This window comes from Mustela erminea, chromosome 5, assembly GCF_009829155.1.
Source record: "Mustela erminea isolate mMusErm1 chromosome 5, mMusErm1.Pri, whole genome shotgun sequence".
Taxonomy (NCBI): Eukaryota; Metazoa; Chordata; class Mammalia; order Carnivora; family Mustelidae; genus Mustela; species Mustela erminea.
In genome coordinates, this window is record NC_045618.1 from 119,987,311 (window position 1) to 120,005,448 (window position 18,138).

Genomic DNA, 18,138 nt, shown 5'->3' on the forward strand with positions numbered 1-18,138 from the left:
TGCAAAAAATTGCCAAAACCGATGTCAAAGAGCTTACTGCCTATGTTTTTTTTTCCTTGAAATTTTATAGTTTCAGATATTATATTCAAGTGCTCTGACTTGATTTTTGTGCATGGGGTACAGTAGTGTTCCAGTTTCATTCATGGATGTGGCTGTTAAGTTTTCCCAGCACCATTTATTTGAGACTGTCCTTTCCCCCTTTTTCTTATTGCTCTCCATTGATCGGTGTGCCCATTTTTATGCCAACACTGCACTGTTTTGATGACAGCTTTGTAATACAGTTTGAACTCAGGATACATTACACCTACAGTTTTGTTATTCAAGATTGATTTAACTTCTCAGGCTCTTTTGTGGTTCCAAATCTTAAGATTGGTGTTTTTTTTTTAATTTCTGTGAAAATATATCATTGGAAATTTGATAGGGATTGCATTGAATTTGTAGATTGCTTTGGATAGCATGGGTATTTTAACAATATTCCAATTCATGAGCACAAAATATCTTTCTACTTATTTACATCTTCAACGTCTTCCGTGAATGTCTTGTAGTTTTCTTATAGTTTCAGTATACAGGTCCTTTAAAATTGATTATAATTATGGTTGCCCAACTGTAAATATATTAAAAACTATCAAATGTACACTTTATTTAAGACCTTATTCATTTCTTTGTCAGTGAGAGAGAGAGAGGGAGGGAGCGCAAGCAGAGGGAGCAGTAGGCAGAGGGAGGAGGAGACTCGCCGCTGAGCAAGGAGCCAGATCGGACTCGATCCCATGATGCTGGGATCATGAGCTGAGCTGAAGGTAGACGCTCAACGGACTGAGCCACCCAGACATCCCAAATGGTACACTTTAAAAGAGAGAATTGTGTGGTATATAAAGAATATCAGAAACTGTTATGTTAAAACAAAAAAATCTTTTGGATTTGCTAAATGGGAGTTATTAACAACCTCGATGGGAGGAGTTCCAGCAGCAATTGGAGTTGAAGCCAGACTGAAAAGGGCCATGGAACAAGTGAAATGAAGTACGCAACAAACATCACCTGCTCTTTCAAGATGTTATGACAAAGGAGATAGGGTAGTGCTTGAAAGGGAGAAGCTTTAAAGGGACCGCGATTTTAGAAAAAGAGAGAAACAATCCTGTAAAGAAGGAAACAAGCTGTTCCATCAGAGCGGCCTGTGAGGTGCGAGGCGTTGGCAGGTGTGGAATCTTGGAGCCCACAGAAACTTGAGTTTCAAATACTGGAGAAGGGTCTGCTTTATCTAAATACAAAAAAAACCTGTCTTCCTAAAATGTGTCTAAGTTTGGCCTTTTCTTCCCTGAGATAAAGTGGTGGTGTTCTCCAAGAGCTTTGTTCTTTACACTCCGCTAAGAAATTACTCCTGACGAGTCAGGATTCGGGGACGGGGAAGGGTCACAGTGCAGAAAATAGTATAGTCCCACACGATTATAATTCAACCTTTAGTAATCTTTGTTCCTTCATCTCAAGAATTTGGCTTTAATATCAAGGATATAAGATCACAGCATCTCTCAGAAATGTTAATTTTTTAGTCAGCCAAAAATAGGATAAATGCCGTCTGTGTGGAAAGATGTAGAACTGCCGTAGTTTTCAAATTGCTGAATCAAATTTTTCCCCTAATATCTGAGCCTCGATAACCATTTTGGGAGTCTGGAACATATCCGCAGACCATTCCCATTTATCTGTCTCCTGGAACTTAAAACTATCCAGTAATGGTTTTTTAACTCAACTCCATTTCTGGATTCATTATTTTCCAGTGTTGGGTCCTACCACAGTATTTCGGAAATCTTTTGTTTTTCAGAATGCTTAAACTCAACCCCAGCTGAAAGCTCTTGATAGGAATCCCTCATGTTAAGGAAGAGTTAGTGGTGGAAACCACATGAAAAGTGTAGTGATGTGCCCTCTTTATGAATTTTCTTATCTCTAAGCCATAAATGATGTTGGGTGCTTTGACGCTGGGACATGTCATTCAGAAACGTAACAGAGCAATGAGAACCATAGAGGACTGGTTCGGACTTGACCTATTTGGGAAGGAAGACCTTCCAACCCCAGCAATTACTGTGTTGGCTGGGGTCTTGCCAGTTTCTTCTTTTCAACAGTGGGAAGCTCAATGATGTTAATTTTGGTGGAGCAATTTGTAACTCGAACTTTTTAAGCCAGGGCAGAAGACAACTGGTTACCTTCCTTCTACGGAAATGTTGGCACCGAAGCCAGAGACGCGGTCCAGAAATAACTATTACAAAGATGTATCTAGCTCCGGCTGCACGGTGTTCTTTTCTGCCATCATTCCGCCGGGAGCCGTCCTGACTCATTCTTTGCATTGCTCTTCACACTGAATTAACATAAACTCCAGACAAAAATAGCTCCATGTTACCTTAGGAATACGGACTCATTTATTTTTTGCTGTGTTAATATTCCCATACTATCCAGTTTTATTAATGCGTAGAACATTCATTTGAAATGGGCGCAGCTTTATTTACAGGAGAAACCCTGAGGTGATCTCTCTGGAGGGCGAAGAGCACGCCCTCAGGGGCCCACATTATCTGCATTTGAATCCCAGCTCTGCCACTTACACACTTTATAACCCTGAGCAAGTTCCTTGACTTCTCTGTGCCTCATTTTTCTACCAAGGAAGACAGGAGTAACAGCACCTTCTAGGACTGCAGCGGGAATCAAAGGAATAATCCCCATCGAGTGCTTAGAACCGTACTGGGCACATACAACATCCTCCATAAATGCAAGCTGCTGTTAGTGCTTATTTTACCTTAAATGATTCACACGACAAAATTTCAACCTAAATATTGAATACAGTATTAGGACATTGGATGGCACTTGAGGAAATTCTCATGAGCTAAAAAGCATGTCCTGGAGAAGCAGGAAAAAAAGCACACGAACAAGGTCTTGGGTTCTAGTTGTGACCGTACCACCGCCCGGCAGTGCGACCCCAGGCCTGGCTTTGGTCATCTGTGCCACAAAGACCTTCAGCTACACATCCTCTGAAGTCCCTGCCCTCATTCCTCAAACTCCTAGCTTTTTCAGCTAATCTGAACAGAAACAAGTATCTGTAAAATAATTTTCATGACATTAAAAACCGAAAGAATAATAGTGAGGGGTCCCACAGTCCTAAATCTGACTGAGTGGCTTTGTCCCTTTAACACATTTCCTTGTGTGAATGCATGGATGAGAATTCCACTAAATATGGGAGGAGACAAGTTTAAGAGTCTTTCCAGGATTTTGCAGTGCAGGGTCCTGGGATCTGGCCTAACTTCCAGGCTGACCGCAGGTGGGGCTCTGGGCTTGTGACTCTGTTTCTAATACCGATAGTCTTATATTGATAATATGATAGTCTGTAAATAGCTTCTCAGGGAAATTCAAAATTGGCGGTACATCAAGTAAAATTAAAATAACGACTTGATTTTTAAGGTCACAGGACTTCTGAAAAACTTCTTTTAGCTGAGATGTCTAAGATAAAAACTCATGAAGAATGACAGAATATTGGTGTATTACACACTGATTTATTTTAAAGCACAGTATATAAGAAAATGTGTAGTGTCTTGTAAAGCCTTTGAGAAACAGTTTTAAATACAATTTTTAAGTTCTAAATAAAGTCTCTAACTGGGATGAATATACACATTTTTACCCAAAGAAGTGTGATCTTTATGGTGACTTCAGACCTCTGAAGCTACATGTTAGCTAATGGCCAGCTTAACATTAAAAATATGCATTGTAAAAATTCGAGGAAATTCATGAAAATGTTTTGTAAACATTTTTATAAACATCTACCACATAATGTGGGAGAAGTTTTCACGATCTATTTACAAACATTAAATCCTATCTTTTATAATACTATACAAGTTATTATTAATAAATTTGCTTATGAATTCTTATGTAAACTCCCTTACGTCCTCTTCGCTAGTATTAAGCACAGGTCTGTACAGCATGCATATATATATATATATATATATATATATATATATACACACTACTTTTCCCATTGTGTAATGCCCCCTCATATATATCCTATGCCCAAGAATATACTTGGTCTGTGGGACAGTCAGAGCATAGCAAAATGCTGCTTTAGCTGTTTAATTAAGTGTTGGGTATCCACATGATCTGGAAATGCTGCTTCTGACTTCTGAGCAGCAACATAGCTTCTCTGCAGATCTCCAATCTGTAAGAAATACCAGAATAAGACCACAGGATGAGACCAGGAAAAAATGAGTAAGAAAGTTAAACAAAAAAAAAGTACTACCTTACAGCGTAGAAAATTAAAGGATTTAAGGGTAAATTGCTTGGATTATGCCACTTTAATTTTAGAATTCTTTCACCTAGATTACAATTCAATCTTGAAAAACAGGAGAGAAATAAAATATCCAATTACACAAATAATTTCTGCTCCACTACAGCTGTCTAGTTATGAATTCATAAACCTTGTTTTCTTTTCCTGTCACAGGTAGTATTATAAAAATAAGATAACATCTGCATTCTACAACAGCCAGCTCTGTATAGTTTCCAAAAGCCCTTGGACAACTATTTGTAATGTGCCATAAAGATACTGTGGTTAGGGCATTATCTTTTAGACAGAAAATTCAAGCAAAAACGATTGTACATAAGATAAAATAACATGCTCAGGGAGGTTTTAAATGGAGCTAGCCACGTAATGTGGGAGAAGATATCTGTCTTTAGAAGTTTATTAAGGGTATCTGATTTTCAATAAAGCTGGCATTAAAGCCCAGTCCCAGAGAAAAGCACACAGTATCTGGATCCATCTGAATAGATGTGGATTCACGCATACGTTTACAAAAAGTGAGAGCTTTTTAGTATGTGCGCGCACACAAAACCTAGATAATTCAATTCTGGCAGGGTTTTTTTTGTTTTGAAACACGTAGTACATATTAAAAACGTAAATTTCTTTTTTTAAAAAACTCATAGCATTTCTTTTTAACATACCATTTTATTTTATTGAAAATACAGCATTTTGCTTAAAGAAATATCTCATTTGAGTTATATATTATTAAAATGTGATAAAGTGAAAAACAGTTATCAAGTCTTTGTGGTTTAAGTACATGGCCATGCAGGGCAGTGGAAAACGCATGGGGATTGTTGGGTGCTGGGTATAAATTCTGACCCCGCCAGGGTCATGCGACTCTCGGGGAGCCTTAGAAGCTCAACCAGCCTTGGGTTCCTTTAGAACGTAAGCTGCATGAGGTAGAGGTTTTGTTTTATTCACAGCTGACATCCTTTGTGCTGACAACAGTGCCAGAGGCACATAGCAGAGGCTCAATAAATGAAACATCAGTTGTATGAAAAAAACGAATCAGGAAGGCCGACCTACATGACAGCTTATTGGGAGAATCAGAGAGGGTGTGTAGAGTCCCAGGAATAGTGGCTGGCACTTGACAAGCCCTCAAAAATGACCCCTTAGAAATGACTGCTTGGTTCCAAAGCAGAAATGAAAGTGAGGATGGCTTCGTGTTTGTCTTTTGAAAAATGACCTTTTCATAATGTCTTCTGAGTGTCTTTACATCAGCAAACACTTTTAGCCATTTCCTTACCCTTCAAACTTACTTTCCATGTTAAAGGAAGATTTCTCAGTAAAAATTAGTTATTAGATACCTTTTATTGTTGTTCTTATTGAAAATGGCGTGATTCCTTTTAGCTCTTGCATATTAACTGACTTGTAACATAGTATTAAGTTGTATTTTTCCCACATTGTTCATAGCTAAGATAGCTTTCATTCATATCCCTAATTTTATAGCAATTATGGCAGAGCCTTGATGGCAATATGGTCTACAATAAAATACAAGATTTCTTTGCTATAAAAATAAAACCCAATTACTAAATCCTTCCTCGACCAAGAGTTACTAAATGAGTATTTTTTTCAGGCCTAAATGTCATATTTTAAAAATAAAATAATTCTGCAATTGATAACAATCTATAAAGCAATCTATAATAGTAAGTTTAGTCCATATTCAGTGATAAATTTCTTTAAAGTTTATTAAACTGTCCCTTGAAGTGACAGGTGCATACAATATTTAAAAAATCATTTCTTTCAAAACATCATTATAATTTCCTTATTTATCTTTCTCCTTATTTATCTGTAATTTTTTTTTTAAACCCAGGGAAGAAAAAGAAACAGACTGGATGATGAGTCGATAAAGAGAATACCTTGTCAGAGACCGTCGCAAAATTAAAATGTGGCTCATACATATGGGGTCCTAAGGATGACGCGGTTTGTAACAGTGCTCTTGCCTGTATTTAAAAAAAAAAAAAAACGGGGTGGGGGGAGAAAACCAAAAGTACATGAGCATCTATCAGTACTATATTTGTGATTTGTTTTGTTTTGCTTTTGGTAAAAGAATCCTTTACCCGAGATAAGACCTTAATAGGGGCGCCTAGGTGGCTCAGTCGTTAAGCGTCAGCCTTCAGCTCAGGTCATGATCTCAGGGTCCTGGGATCCAGCCCCACATTGGGCTCCCTGCTCAGCAGGAAGCCTGCTTCTCCCTCTCCCTGCTTGTGTTCCCTCTCTCGCTGTGTCTCTGTCAAATAAATAAATAAAATCTTAAAAAAAAAAAAAGACCTTAATAAACGTGATCCTCTGAGAAATACAGGTGACATTCCTTGTGAAATATGACTTACTGAAATACAATTAATACTTATATCTCGCCAAAATTAATGATAAAACTGCTTCAAAATAAGAAGCAAATTAAGAGTAGATTTAAAGTCGAGAACCACAGTTCTTAATGAAGTTTATATTTCAATATGACAAATCAAAATATAATCCTCTCAATGCTAAAAAAAAGTCTTATTAACCTAGCTTTCATTGCTGATTGATTTCTTAGCCTTCTAATTACCTGTTCTCTAATGCTATAATAATAACAATAAAAAAAAAAAAAAACCATAGTAAATTTCCAAGCCCCCAGTTCAGTGCTGGAAGACAGTGGTAAGTGTTTATAACAGTGCTGACATCAACATAACAAGTGACTGCAACTGAAAATGACAAGCTTTTTGTTCTTTCAAGTACTCAAAAAACAAAATTTGTATCACCTATAGGCTCAAAGGATAGTTAGGACCACAAACTCACCATTCCAAGTTGCTGAGCACCCCTCCAGTTTGTAACTAAACCCAAAACCTCCATCCATGACCTGTGGACATATCTTTTTTTTGTTTAATGGGAAATAACATATGGGATGGTAGATATTGATTTTTTTTTTTTTTTTAGTATATGTGCTGCCGAAGTGAGCACTTGATTTTTTTTTTAATGATTAGCTATTTTTGTTTTAATCAAGGTATAATTTTAATAATTAAAAAAAGGTTAGTAGCATGAAAACTTTCACCAAAACCTTTCAAATCAGTTCATAGTAGAGCAAGTGTAATAAGTAGGAAACAAAATCACCAACATGGGAACAGAGAAAACTCCCAAAAGCACTTGTTCCATCATAGAACAAGTTACCATTTTACTCTATTTATTTTTGTTTGTTTTTAATTAATTATTTTTATGAACATATAATGTATTATTTGCCCCAGGGGTACAGGTCTGTGAATTGTGACACACTTCACAGCTGACACACTTCACAGTACTCGCCATGTAAGTTCCCATTTTAGACTACGGTCGACCCTTGAACAGCACAGGTTTGAACTGCATGGGTCCACTTAGGTGTGGATTTTTTCAATAAGTATAGTACTGAAATGTACTTTATCTTCGTTATGATTTTCTTAATCACGTCTTATTTTCTCTAGCTTACTCTGTTGTAGAATACAGTATACATATGACATAAAATATGTCTTAATTGACTGTGTACATTCTTGGTAAGGCTTCTAGTCAACAGTGGGCTCTTAGTAGTTAAGTTTTGGAGGGTTCAAAAGTAATACTTGGATTTTCCACTACTAATTCAGCACCCTTAATTCTGAATTGCTCAAGAGGTCCTGTAGTTAGTTTTTTGGTTTTTTTTTTTTAAGATTTTATTTATTTATTTGACAGACAGAGATCACAAGTAGGCAGTGAGGCAGGCAGAGAGGGAGGGGGAAGCAGACTCCCTGCTGAGCAGAGAGCCAGATGTGGGGCTCGATCCCAAGACCCTGGGATCATGACCTGAGCCGAAGGCAGGGGCTTTAACCCACTGAGCCACCCAGGCACCCCACTATAGTTAGTTTTTGTCTCTAAAATACTAACCCATCTTATTTGTGGGAATTTGTGAAACAAAGGCAACATCCAAGGATGCTTCTTTCCTTGTGTTACAAGTTCATCACGGTGCTTAGGAGACCAGCTGGGAGGTTAACACTGTGTCTGCAGGTCAAGTTCCTTACCTTCCTTGAGTCCCTGTTTCTTCATCTTTAAAGTCTGGCATGTAGTACTTATCTCTCCTTCATTGTCATTAATATTGTAGGAGGATATTTAGCATTTTAAACTTTTTAAATAATATAATGTATTAAGCATCTATGTGTGCTCAGTACGAGGCTACCATGCCCAGTGCTTTCCGTGCATGATCTGCTCATCCTCCCAGAAGACCTTCAGGTACTGCTGTTACCTCACTGTCTGTGCTGTCCATTCACTGTCTGTGCTGCCCATTCACTTCACAACTACACACTCACTACGCATCACATGCCAGGCACTGTTTTGTTTTTTTATGAACATATAATATATTATTAGCCCCAGGGGTATAGGTCTGTGAATCATCAGGCTTACACACTTCACAGCACTCACCATATCACATACCCTCCCCAAAGTCCATCACCCAGCCACCCTCTCCCTACCTGCCTCCCCCCAGCAACCCTCAGTTTGTTCTGTGAGATTAAGAGTCTCTTATGCTTTGTCTCCCTCCCGATCCCATCTTGTTTCATTTTTTCCTTCCCTACCCCCCAAAACCCCCCACGTTGCCTCTCAACTTCCTCTTAGCAGAGATATCATATGAAAATTGTCTTTCTCCGATTGACTTATTTCACTAAGCATAATACCCTCTAGTTCCATCCACGTCGTCGCAAATGGCAAGATTTCGTTTCTTTTGATGGCTGCATAGTATTCCATCTATGGAATACCACATCTTCTTTATCCATTCATCTGTTGATGGACATCTAGGTTCTTTCCATAGTTTGGCTATTGTGGACATTGCTGCTATAAACATTCGGGTGCACGTGCCCCTTCAGATCATACATTTGTATCTTTAGGTAAACACCCAGTAGGCCAGGCCCTGTTTTGATGCTAAAAATACAGCAGTTGGAAGACAAAGAAGGTCCCCCTATTTTCACTTGGCGGCCATGCTCCATTCTACATAGAAATATGAACATATCTGATAAAATAAGTATTGTGAGGGAAAAAATTAGGAGGAGATGTGATCGTGCCTGAGGGCTCCTTTAGACTGACATCCGAGATGACCTTTCTTAGGAGGTGGTGATTAAGCTAAGACCCGACTGACAAAAAGAAAAGTCACAGCAGGATCTGAAAGAACATCCCAAAGGCTGTAAACTAAGAACAGGCGCAGCGTATTTGCGGAGCGGGGAGGCAGCTGATGTGTCCGAAAGTCGGTGTGAAGGGAGAAGTGATGAAAGATATGGTCTGAGGGAGAACCAGAGGCCGGATTATGTGGGACCCTGTAGGCCAAGATCTGAATCCACATTTCATGCCAAGTGAAAAGGAAAGACTGTGGAGGATGCTGAGCAAAGCAGTGATAAAGGATTCTTGTTTTCTTGTTTTGTATTTTTTAAATCCCTTCCACTGTTGTGAGGAGGGCGTGGTCTAGGGTACAACTACTTGCTCATAAGTAGAGACAAAAAGACCAGCAAGGAGACTGTTGTCGTGGAGTCCAGGCAAAAGCGGAGGGCAGTCTGGAGAAGGGTGGCAGAGGCGGGGAAAAGTAGCCAGGTCTGGGATGGGGCTTGAAGGTAAAACTTGGCAGGGCCTGCCGAACGCCATGAGCCTGGGGTGGCAGCAAGAGGCAACTAGGACAGATAGGTTTCAAGGGTGGCTCCTTGGCTTTTGGCTGGACCACCCTACTGGTGGATGGGGGACTGGGAACCGTGAACCGTTCACTAACACCAGGAAGACTAGGAAGGTATAGATTTGTCCTGATAAAACTAAAGGTTAGGGGAAAACAGAAAGGTTAAGTAACTTGTCCAAAATCACATCACTAATATGTGACAGAGCCGGGATTCAAATCCAGTCAGTCAGTCTCTAGAGCTCATTTTTTGACTACAGCATGTCGGGGTGCCTGGGCAGTTCAGTGGGTTAAGCAACCGACTGTTGATTTCAGGTTAGGTACTGATCTCAGGGTCCTGGGATCGAGCCCAGGCTCTGCACTCAGCAGGGACTCTGCTTGGGATTCTGTCTCTCCTTTTGCTCCCTCCCATTCATGACCTCTCTCTTTCAAATAAATAAATCTTTAAAAATAAATGAACTGCAGCATAAACGACAGCTACATCTGAGAGCTCTCTTGAAGCTGATCGTCCAAGGAACCACGGTAGCTCACTGACCTGTTCAACGTGGCCCTTCCGCATCTCCAGCACGGCCAGGTTGTTGTAGGCCTCGGCGTGGTTGTTGTTGTTGACCAGAGCAAGCCGGAAGCACTGATGGGCCAAGTTCATGTCTCCTATGCCCTTGAACAAAAAAGCAGGTATTTGCACACACAGCTCCATACTTTTACACCCACCATCTCTTCCCTTCTTTTCTTGTGGTGTCTCTTCTGCTACCAAGCAACAAGGACCGATCATAATCAAGTGTGAATTGTACGTATGAGGATCCAACCTGAGAAAATGAGTTCTAGGGTGACTCCCAGAAATCATGCAGTTGCTACGGAAGACTGTAACCAAATCTGGATTTACGCTACCTGAACATTTCTTCAAACTAACTTACAGCTACCTTTTCTATACCAGAAATTACATTAGAGAAACAGCCTACCACAGCTACGTGGCCCAGGTTGTACCAGACATCAGCTGCCTCTTCTTCGTTTTCAGCCAGAGCAAGGGCACGCTCAAACGAGGTCAGAGTCATATCATACTGCTGGGCATAGAAGCAGCAGAGCCCCAGATTGTTAAAAAGCTGGCAGTTATAAACACCCATCTGCAGGAGTCGCCTTTTCAAAAAAGAGCACACATATTTTGGTGTCAGACCAACTCGATAAATATTAAGACCTATTTTTTTAATAAAGTTAGAAATGTTTTATAACTTTTAATATCCCTGATGAATACAAAGTATTATAGAAATGAAAAAAAAAGTCAAAGCAAATAAAAAAGCATGTCTTTTTTAAAGTCATGGGCAGTGTATGAGAGGCAAGGTCAGAATCAACTCACATACGTTCTTTTCCCAAAAAAAACTGTTAGAAGACCCAAGACACAAGAGTCGCACAGAGTAAAACCCACAACATTGTGCTTCATAAAGGTTTGGTGTCAGTCAGTAAACCCCTGAGACCTTCTAATTTGAGGGCTGTGTTTAGGATTTACCTTCAAGTTTTCAGGTAACACGAAGCTTGGTTTTGGTTATCTGCAGTATATATATGCTGTGTCTACTGACCTTCCAGTGACCTTCCACCAAGGAAGAGAAGACCATCAGTGCAATCCTTACCTTATCCACTGAGCTCTCATGCTGGAGCTCAAAAAACCCATTTGTTTCTACTCATCATTAATCCCCAAAGACAAGATCGTTCACATAACCAAATGAAAATCTACCTCAGCAGCTCTGAGGAACCCATGACCCATTTTTGGGGTGGGAGAGTAGAGGCAGCTGCTTATGCCTAAAACAGCATTCAATTTATCCTAGTTTATGCTGCTGACATATATTTGGAAAGAACTCTTGTCAGCAGCCAGTTATCTCCTTGTATATTACCTAAGGGCAGAAGAGGAAATCAACACTTGAAAAATTAATCTCACAAGCCATCTGTAGGATGAAATAAGAACATGCTCAAAAGAAAACCAGAGATCAGAACTTATTTAGGCTTGGAATACTTATCTGGACAGGAGTTGACAATACTTCACAAAACAGGGGAAGCTGTTTCAGGTCCTCGTCAGAGCTCGGGACCTGGTACCCAGGGCTCTTTGCAAATCTTGCTGCTATTTCAGCTTCGGGGTCTTTATATGCTGTGAGGTTGTATTAAGGGAAGCCGTGATGGGCAGAAGTGTTTCCAGGAACTACTGAACGGTTGTTCCTTGACAACAAAATGGCTAACTCATCGGATGCCATGGCATTAAAAACTCACTTATCCAGGTACGTGTCCACAAGATGCCAAATACCAACGCATTTTCAAATTCTTACATGTCACCTGAGAGCTCATAAAACCTCTGTGTGCTTGAATGGTTAGTCTCCTAGAGACATGGCCTATATATTATCTGTCTGCATGTCCACTCCGTCTTTATTGCTGCTGTACTGATACTTCACAGGAAAGTTCTACAAAGAGACTGTAAAGCACACCTGTAAAACCGCAGAGCTATTTCTGGTTGATCGGAATAAAAGTGGTTGCTTCCAATGCAGGCAATGGCTTCCACATGAGTATTGTCCTGTTTCAGAACTTCTTTGTAGTATTCTGCTGCTGATGAAATATTGTTCATTTCCTATTCTCCATCAAGACAGAAGAGCAATACTTCAGTGCCAAGAAATTACTTTTCTTCTGGCTGATTTATGTTCATTCATTCAACAAATATTGAGAGCCTACCCTGTGCCAGACTGTGTTCTAGGCCCTGAGGACACAATATGAATAAAAAGACAAAGCTAGATATCCTCAAGGAGGGTACAGCTAGCAAGGAAGACAAATGAATGAACGGATGGGCGATATAATGTCAGACAAGTATAACTGATGGGAAGAAAAGGAGATAGGCACCTGCGTGGCTCAGTCACGATCCTGAGACCTTTCGGCTCAGGTCATGGTCTGGGTCCTGCGATGGAACATGTATCCAGCTCCCTGCTCAGCGGGGAGTCTGCTTCTCCCTCTCCCTCTGCCCCCCAACCCCAGCTTGGGCTAGCTCTCTTGCTCTTTCTCTCTCAAATGAATAAGATCTTAAAAAAAAAAGGCAAGGAGAGAGAGGAAGGGAAGGATGGAGCAGAGGAGTAACATGGCTGTATTTATGTTTTTGAAGAATAATTTGATGGCTACACACAGGATACACCGAAGTGGGGAAGGAGTAGCAGAAGAGCCGGAGTCCCCCCAGTAATCCTAAGTCAATGCATTCAGTGTTATTAATGTCCTAGCTCTCAAGTCCACCTTCAAGGCCAGTGCAGGCTCCACAGTCCTCACAGAGATATCCTTAACGCCCTCACTTCACATAACTCTCTTCTGCCTCTCAGTTTATATGAGACGTATTGTGGGCACCTCTCACTTGGTCTTATCATATGAGGACTCCTACTTCTCATTAGATTTTCGTAACATTTTATCAAATCTAAGACACTCCACTGTTTGTAAGAAGAACCACAGAATACTTTCTTATCACACAGAACTTTTTTTTTAACCTCCATGGACTCCACTATGTTTTTTAATTTCAGGACTTTATTATTATTTATTATTATTATTATTATTATTATTATTATTATTTTTAGAGCAGGTTTAGGTTCATACCACAACTGAGGGGACAGTACAGAGATAAATGCATTTTGTTCAGTATCAAAAGATTATAGTCATTAATATTATCCCCAATCTCATCCATTATTAGTAATATGAAAACCGTTTTGACCTTGTGGACCCTCTGAAAGGGTCTCAGGGACCCCAGGGAATCCCTGGACCACACTTTGAGAAATGCTGGTATTAAAATATTTGGGGCCTTTCTTCCCATTCTTCCTCACTCATTCCCATAAGGCAATCTCAGCATGCTCGTTTCAGCCCCTTCTGGACCTCTTTGGAAGCCAACCTTGCTGCGACATGCCCAGCTGCTCTGCCCTGCCATGTGCAGCAGGATCTCTGGGCAGAGAAGGTCTGCAGGTCATATGGTCATGTCTGTGATCTGGGTGGATCAGGCTGTCTAACTCAGGGGCAGAATTCTATTAAGTCCTTTTGGTCACAGAGCTAAAGCCACTTGCTCCAATTCGGCTTTTATCAGTGATAAGTTAGTGGTTTATCTTCTATTTTTCTGAATCTTATTTCTATCTTGCAGTTGTTTCTCAGCTTGGAGTGAAGGGGGTTGATATTAGTTCCATAAAACATTCATGAGTTGATCCAAATTCATTCTGTATGTATACTTGTTCACATACTTTCTATCTGAAATTCTTATTCAAAGCCCTGCCAGGATTTAGTTCCTTAAGAGAAAAGGCTTTCTCATTCATTGTTTGTATCTGGAAAATAAGTAATTTTTTTTTTCAAAACACAAGGCTGTTGATACATTCATTAATTGGGAGTTCATTCTCTCCTGAATTTTGTACTGCTTTTACTTGCAACTATTCCAAATAGTCTTTAATAATTTAAGAATGTAAGAATCTACTGAAAAGCATGAATAAAAAGAATTTCACCAGAAGTGTATTTTCTACTTTTTGGTGAAAAACAAAAACAAAAAACCCTTGTAAAACTTAAAAGAATAGATGAGCACCTTAACTCTCTCCCCTATAGTCCCTCCTTCCTATAGACTGAATGTTTGTGTCCCTCCTAAATTCATACTAAAGCCCTAATCTCCAACATGATAGTACTTGGAAGTGGGGTCTTTGGGAGGTAACTAGGTCATCAGGATGAAGCCCTCATGAAAGGGTTTAGTGCCCTTAAAGAAGAGACACCAAGGGCACCTTGGTGGTTTAGTTGGTTAAGTGTCTGCCTTCCACTGAGGTTAGGATCCCAGGGTCCAGGGATCGAGTTCCTGCTGAGCAGGGAGGCTGCTTCTCCCTCTGCCCCTCCCCCTGCTCTCTCTATCTCTCTGTCTCAAAAAAATAAAAATCTTAAAAAAAAAAAAAAAAAGAGAGAGAGAGAGAGAGATACCAGAGAGAAAATCTCTCTCTCTCTCTACCATGTGAGGGTACACAGAGAAGGTGTCTATCTACAGACTATGGAAAGGGCCCTCACTAGGAAATGAACTGGCCAGCACCTTGATCTTAGACTTCCCAGCCTCCAGAATTATGAGAAATAAAGATATGTCCTTTAAGCCTCCCAGTTTATGGTATTTTGTTACAGCAGCCTGAGCAGACTAATATATTGTCCTTCCAAAGAATAATCTCCACACCTAGGCAGCGACTAACTGAGCCTAATGGCCTTGAGAAGCCTGGGTTCCAAGGAACATGACTCTTCTGGTTTCCAGGCAACAACATCCCACCATGCAAGGCTTCAGTGCTACTGTTGTCAAAGTTGGTGTATTAGTCTGCTGCAGCTGGTATACCAAAATACCATAGACTAGGTGGCTTAAACAACAGAGCTTTATTTCCCCAAAATTTTGGAGGCTGTAAGTCCAAGATCAAGATGCCAGCATGGTGAGGATCTAGGGAGGACTCTCTTACTGGCTTACAAAGGGCCACCTTCTCACGGTGTCCTCAGATGGCAGAGCAAGCACCAGCACACTCTGGTGTCTCTTCTATTAAGGGCATTAATCCCACCATGAGGGCCCCACAAGGGTCTCAAAAGGCCTCATCTCTAAATACCATCACACTGGGGGTTAGCGCTCCAACATATTAATTTGGGAGGGACACGATTCAGCCTAATGCAAAAAGACTCCAGCCTGAATGGATAATTGTTTCAAGGCTTTCAGTTGTATAAAATTACCTTGGAATGTTTGTATACTTGATTGATAGGCATATAATTTATGTCATCTTGAGGAATTTTGGACTGAAACTAATTTATGTTTTTGGCAACCTCACATGTAGTTTTAAAAATGTGTTGTTGTAAAATGTGTGCTTATGCTAAATAAATTTAAACACTGCAAAAGGTTATAAAATGAAAATAGTCCCCTCTCCAAATCCAGTCAGAGGTTCTGTGAATAGTTTGAGTATTTTTCTATTATATATTTTTTAAGATTTTATTTATTTGATGGAGAGCAAGCACAAGCAGGGGAGCAGCAGACAGAGGGAGAAGCAAGCTCCCCAGGGAGCTCGATGTGGGGCTGAGTCCCAGACCTTGGGATCATGACCTGAGCAGATGCTTAACTGACTGAGCCACCCAGGTGCCTCTAGTTTGGCGTTTTTCAAGAAATTTTGTTCACATAAGTGTAGATGTATGCAAGTTTTAACCATAACATAATCATTCTACACAGTTTTTCTTTTTCATTCTATACATTCCGATACATGGCTCATTGTTTTCGCTCTGTGTCTTAACTCTTTCCATATCAGCACAAAGGGTTCTACCCCATTACTTTTTTATTTCTGCAGTTTCCCATCTATATAGACCACAGTTTATTTAACCAGCCCCTTTTTCATGAAGCATTTGTTTCCTTTTTTTTTTTTTGGCTGTAAAAATACTATAAAATCGTCCTTGTACATAACTTTCTGAACTTGTATGAAAACATCCTTAAGGAAAATTCTACAAGCGAAATTGCTGGGCCAGAGTATGCATGCTAGGAAATCTCATCAGTAATCACAAACAGCCTCAAAATGGGTTGTGCCAACATACACTCCCAGCACCAGTGTTTATACGTGCGTGGGGTGTGTTCCTCACAACTTTGACAACCCTACATGTCATGGAACTTCTCCATGTCTGTCAACCTGATTAAGTCAAAAAAGGCATCTCAGTATTTTAGTTTTTATTTCTTCAATTATGACTGAGGTTAGGCATTTCATACACCACCTCTTTATATTTCCTTTTCTGTAAACTGCCGATTCATGTCATTTGCCCATTTTTCTATCTTATCTTTTGTCCTTTTACTAGTGGCTTGTGTAATGGGGGCTTGAATGGGAAACTGTCCTCCTGGATACAGGAGAGCTGGGGGCAGACATGTAACTCAGAGATCTCTGGACACTGACTCTGCTTTCTCCTTTTAGATTAAACAAGTCTGCTGATGTGACTTAAGTTCAAAATCCAGGAAGTCCTGGTGTTTATAAACATTTCCTTCAGAAGACAAGTATAGATGGTTTAAGTTCTTCCAGATGGGTCTTACTGAGCCCCAGTATGAAAGGCATTTTGGTGTAGCTACAGTGTACCTGGAATTGGCTGCTGTCTCATCTCTAGGGTGATTTTACTTGCAGGAAGAGGATCAACAGCCATGATGCAGGCCAGGAGTTAAACAAGGGCCTACGCAAAAGCCACCCCCACGATTTTGACCCACAACTGCTCTAAGGAAACACCTCGTTTCCATAAGTGTTTACAATTTTGGCTAAATAAGAACCTGTAAGTTTGTGTGAATCCCCATTTGTGCATGTGTGTGCGCGCATATGCATGTGTAATTCTCCCACCAATCTGGAAACCACCTGAAATTCAGCAACTTTTAAGCAATGTATAGATTGAGGAAATTAAAAGTAGTCTTTTGTCTGTCTCAGGTATGGCAAATATTTTCCCGTTGGATATTTTTACACTGTTTATTTGTTTTGGTTTCATTTCTATATTTTTTTAAGATTTTATTTATTTATTTGAGAGAAAGAGACACAGTGAGAGAGGAAGCGCAAGCAGGGGGAGTGGGAGAGGGAGAAGCAGGCTTCCTGCCCAGCAGGGAGCATAGTGCCGGGCTCATCCCAGAGTCCTGGGATTGTGACCCGAGCTGAAGGCAGCTGCTTAACAGACTGAGCCACCCAGGCACCCCTATTTGTTTTTATAGAAAACTTAGCTTTATAAAAAACTTATTTAACTCTATAGAAAATTTAACTTTTATCTTCTCAAATTCAATCTTTTCTGTTATGGCTTTCAACTTTCTATCACACTTAGGTCTTCCCGTTCCAAGTTTATACAAATAATTTATCTGCATCTTTTTTTCTGGAACTTTCATGGTTTTAAATCTTTGAGTCATCTGGCAGTAATAGATTCTTTTAGTATAAGAAATCATTATTCATCCAGCTCTATTTTTTTTTTAAATCATCCAATAATCCAGTTGGTTTTAATAGACAGTCTTTACAACAGTGTAAATTTTCATATGTATGAACATACATAGACTCTATTTTGCTCCTTTAATCTAGTCCTGCATTAGAATTGTTTAATTTATAGTAACTCTAGAATAAATTTTGTCAATGTAGATTTAAAAAATATTTTCAAATATATAAATGTCACCTCAAGTACATAAATAACCATAGTATCATTTAAGTGATGTTGATAGTGG

At 39.8% G+C, this 18,138-nt stretch overlaps 1 protein-coding gene across 6 annotated transcripts in view; it reads right to left on the reverse strand.

Moving 5' to 3' along the window:
• Positions 1 to 768: 768 nt before the first annotated feature.
• Positions 769 to 18,138, reverse strand: part of TTC8 (tetratricopeptide repeat domain 8) — a 60,684-nt gene continuing 43,314 nt past the window's right edge. For all 6 annotated transcript variants that reach the window (XM_032344724.1, XM_032344723.1, XM_032344720.1 and 3 more), the window contains 5 exons: positions 12,410 to 12,549; positions 10,904 to 11,078; positions 10,480 to 10,602; positions 6,181 to 6,264; positions 769 to 4,183 (listed from right to left, as the gene is read on the reverse strand). In XM_032344724.1, the coding sequence (XP_032200615.1) occupies positions 4,067 to 4,183; positions 6,181 to 6,264; positions 10,480 to 10,602; positions 10,904 to 11,078; positions 12,410 to 12,549 (639 nt within the window). In that variant the 3' untranslated portion in view covers positions 769 to 4,066. The remainder of the gene's footprint in view (positions 4,184 to 6,180; positions 6,265 to 10,479; positions 10,603 to 10,903; positions 11,079 to 12,409; positions 12,550 to 18,138) is intronic.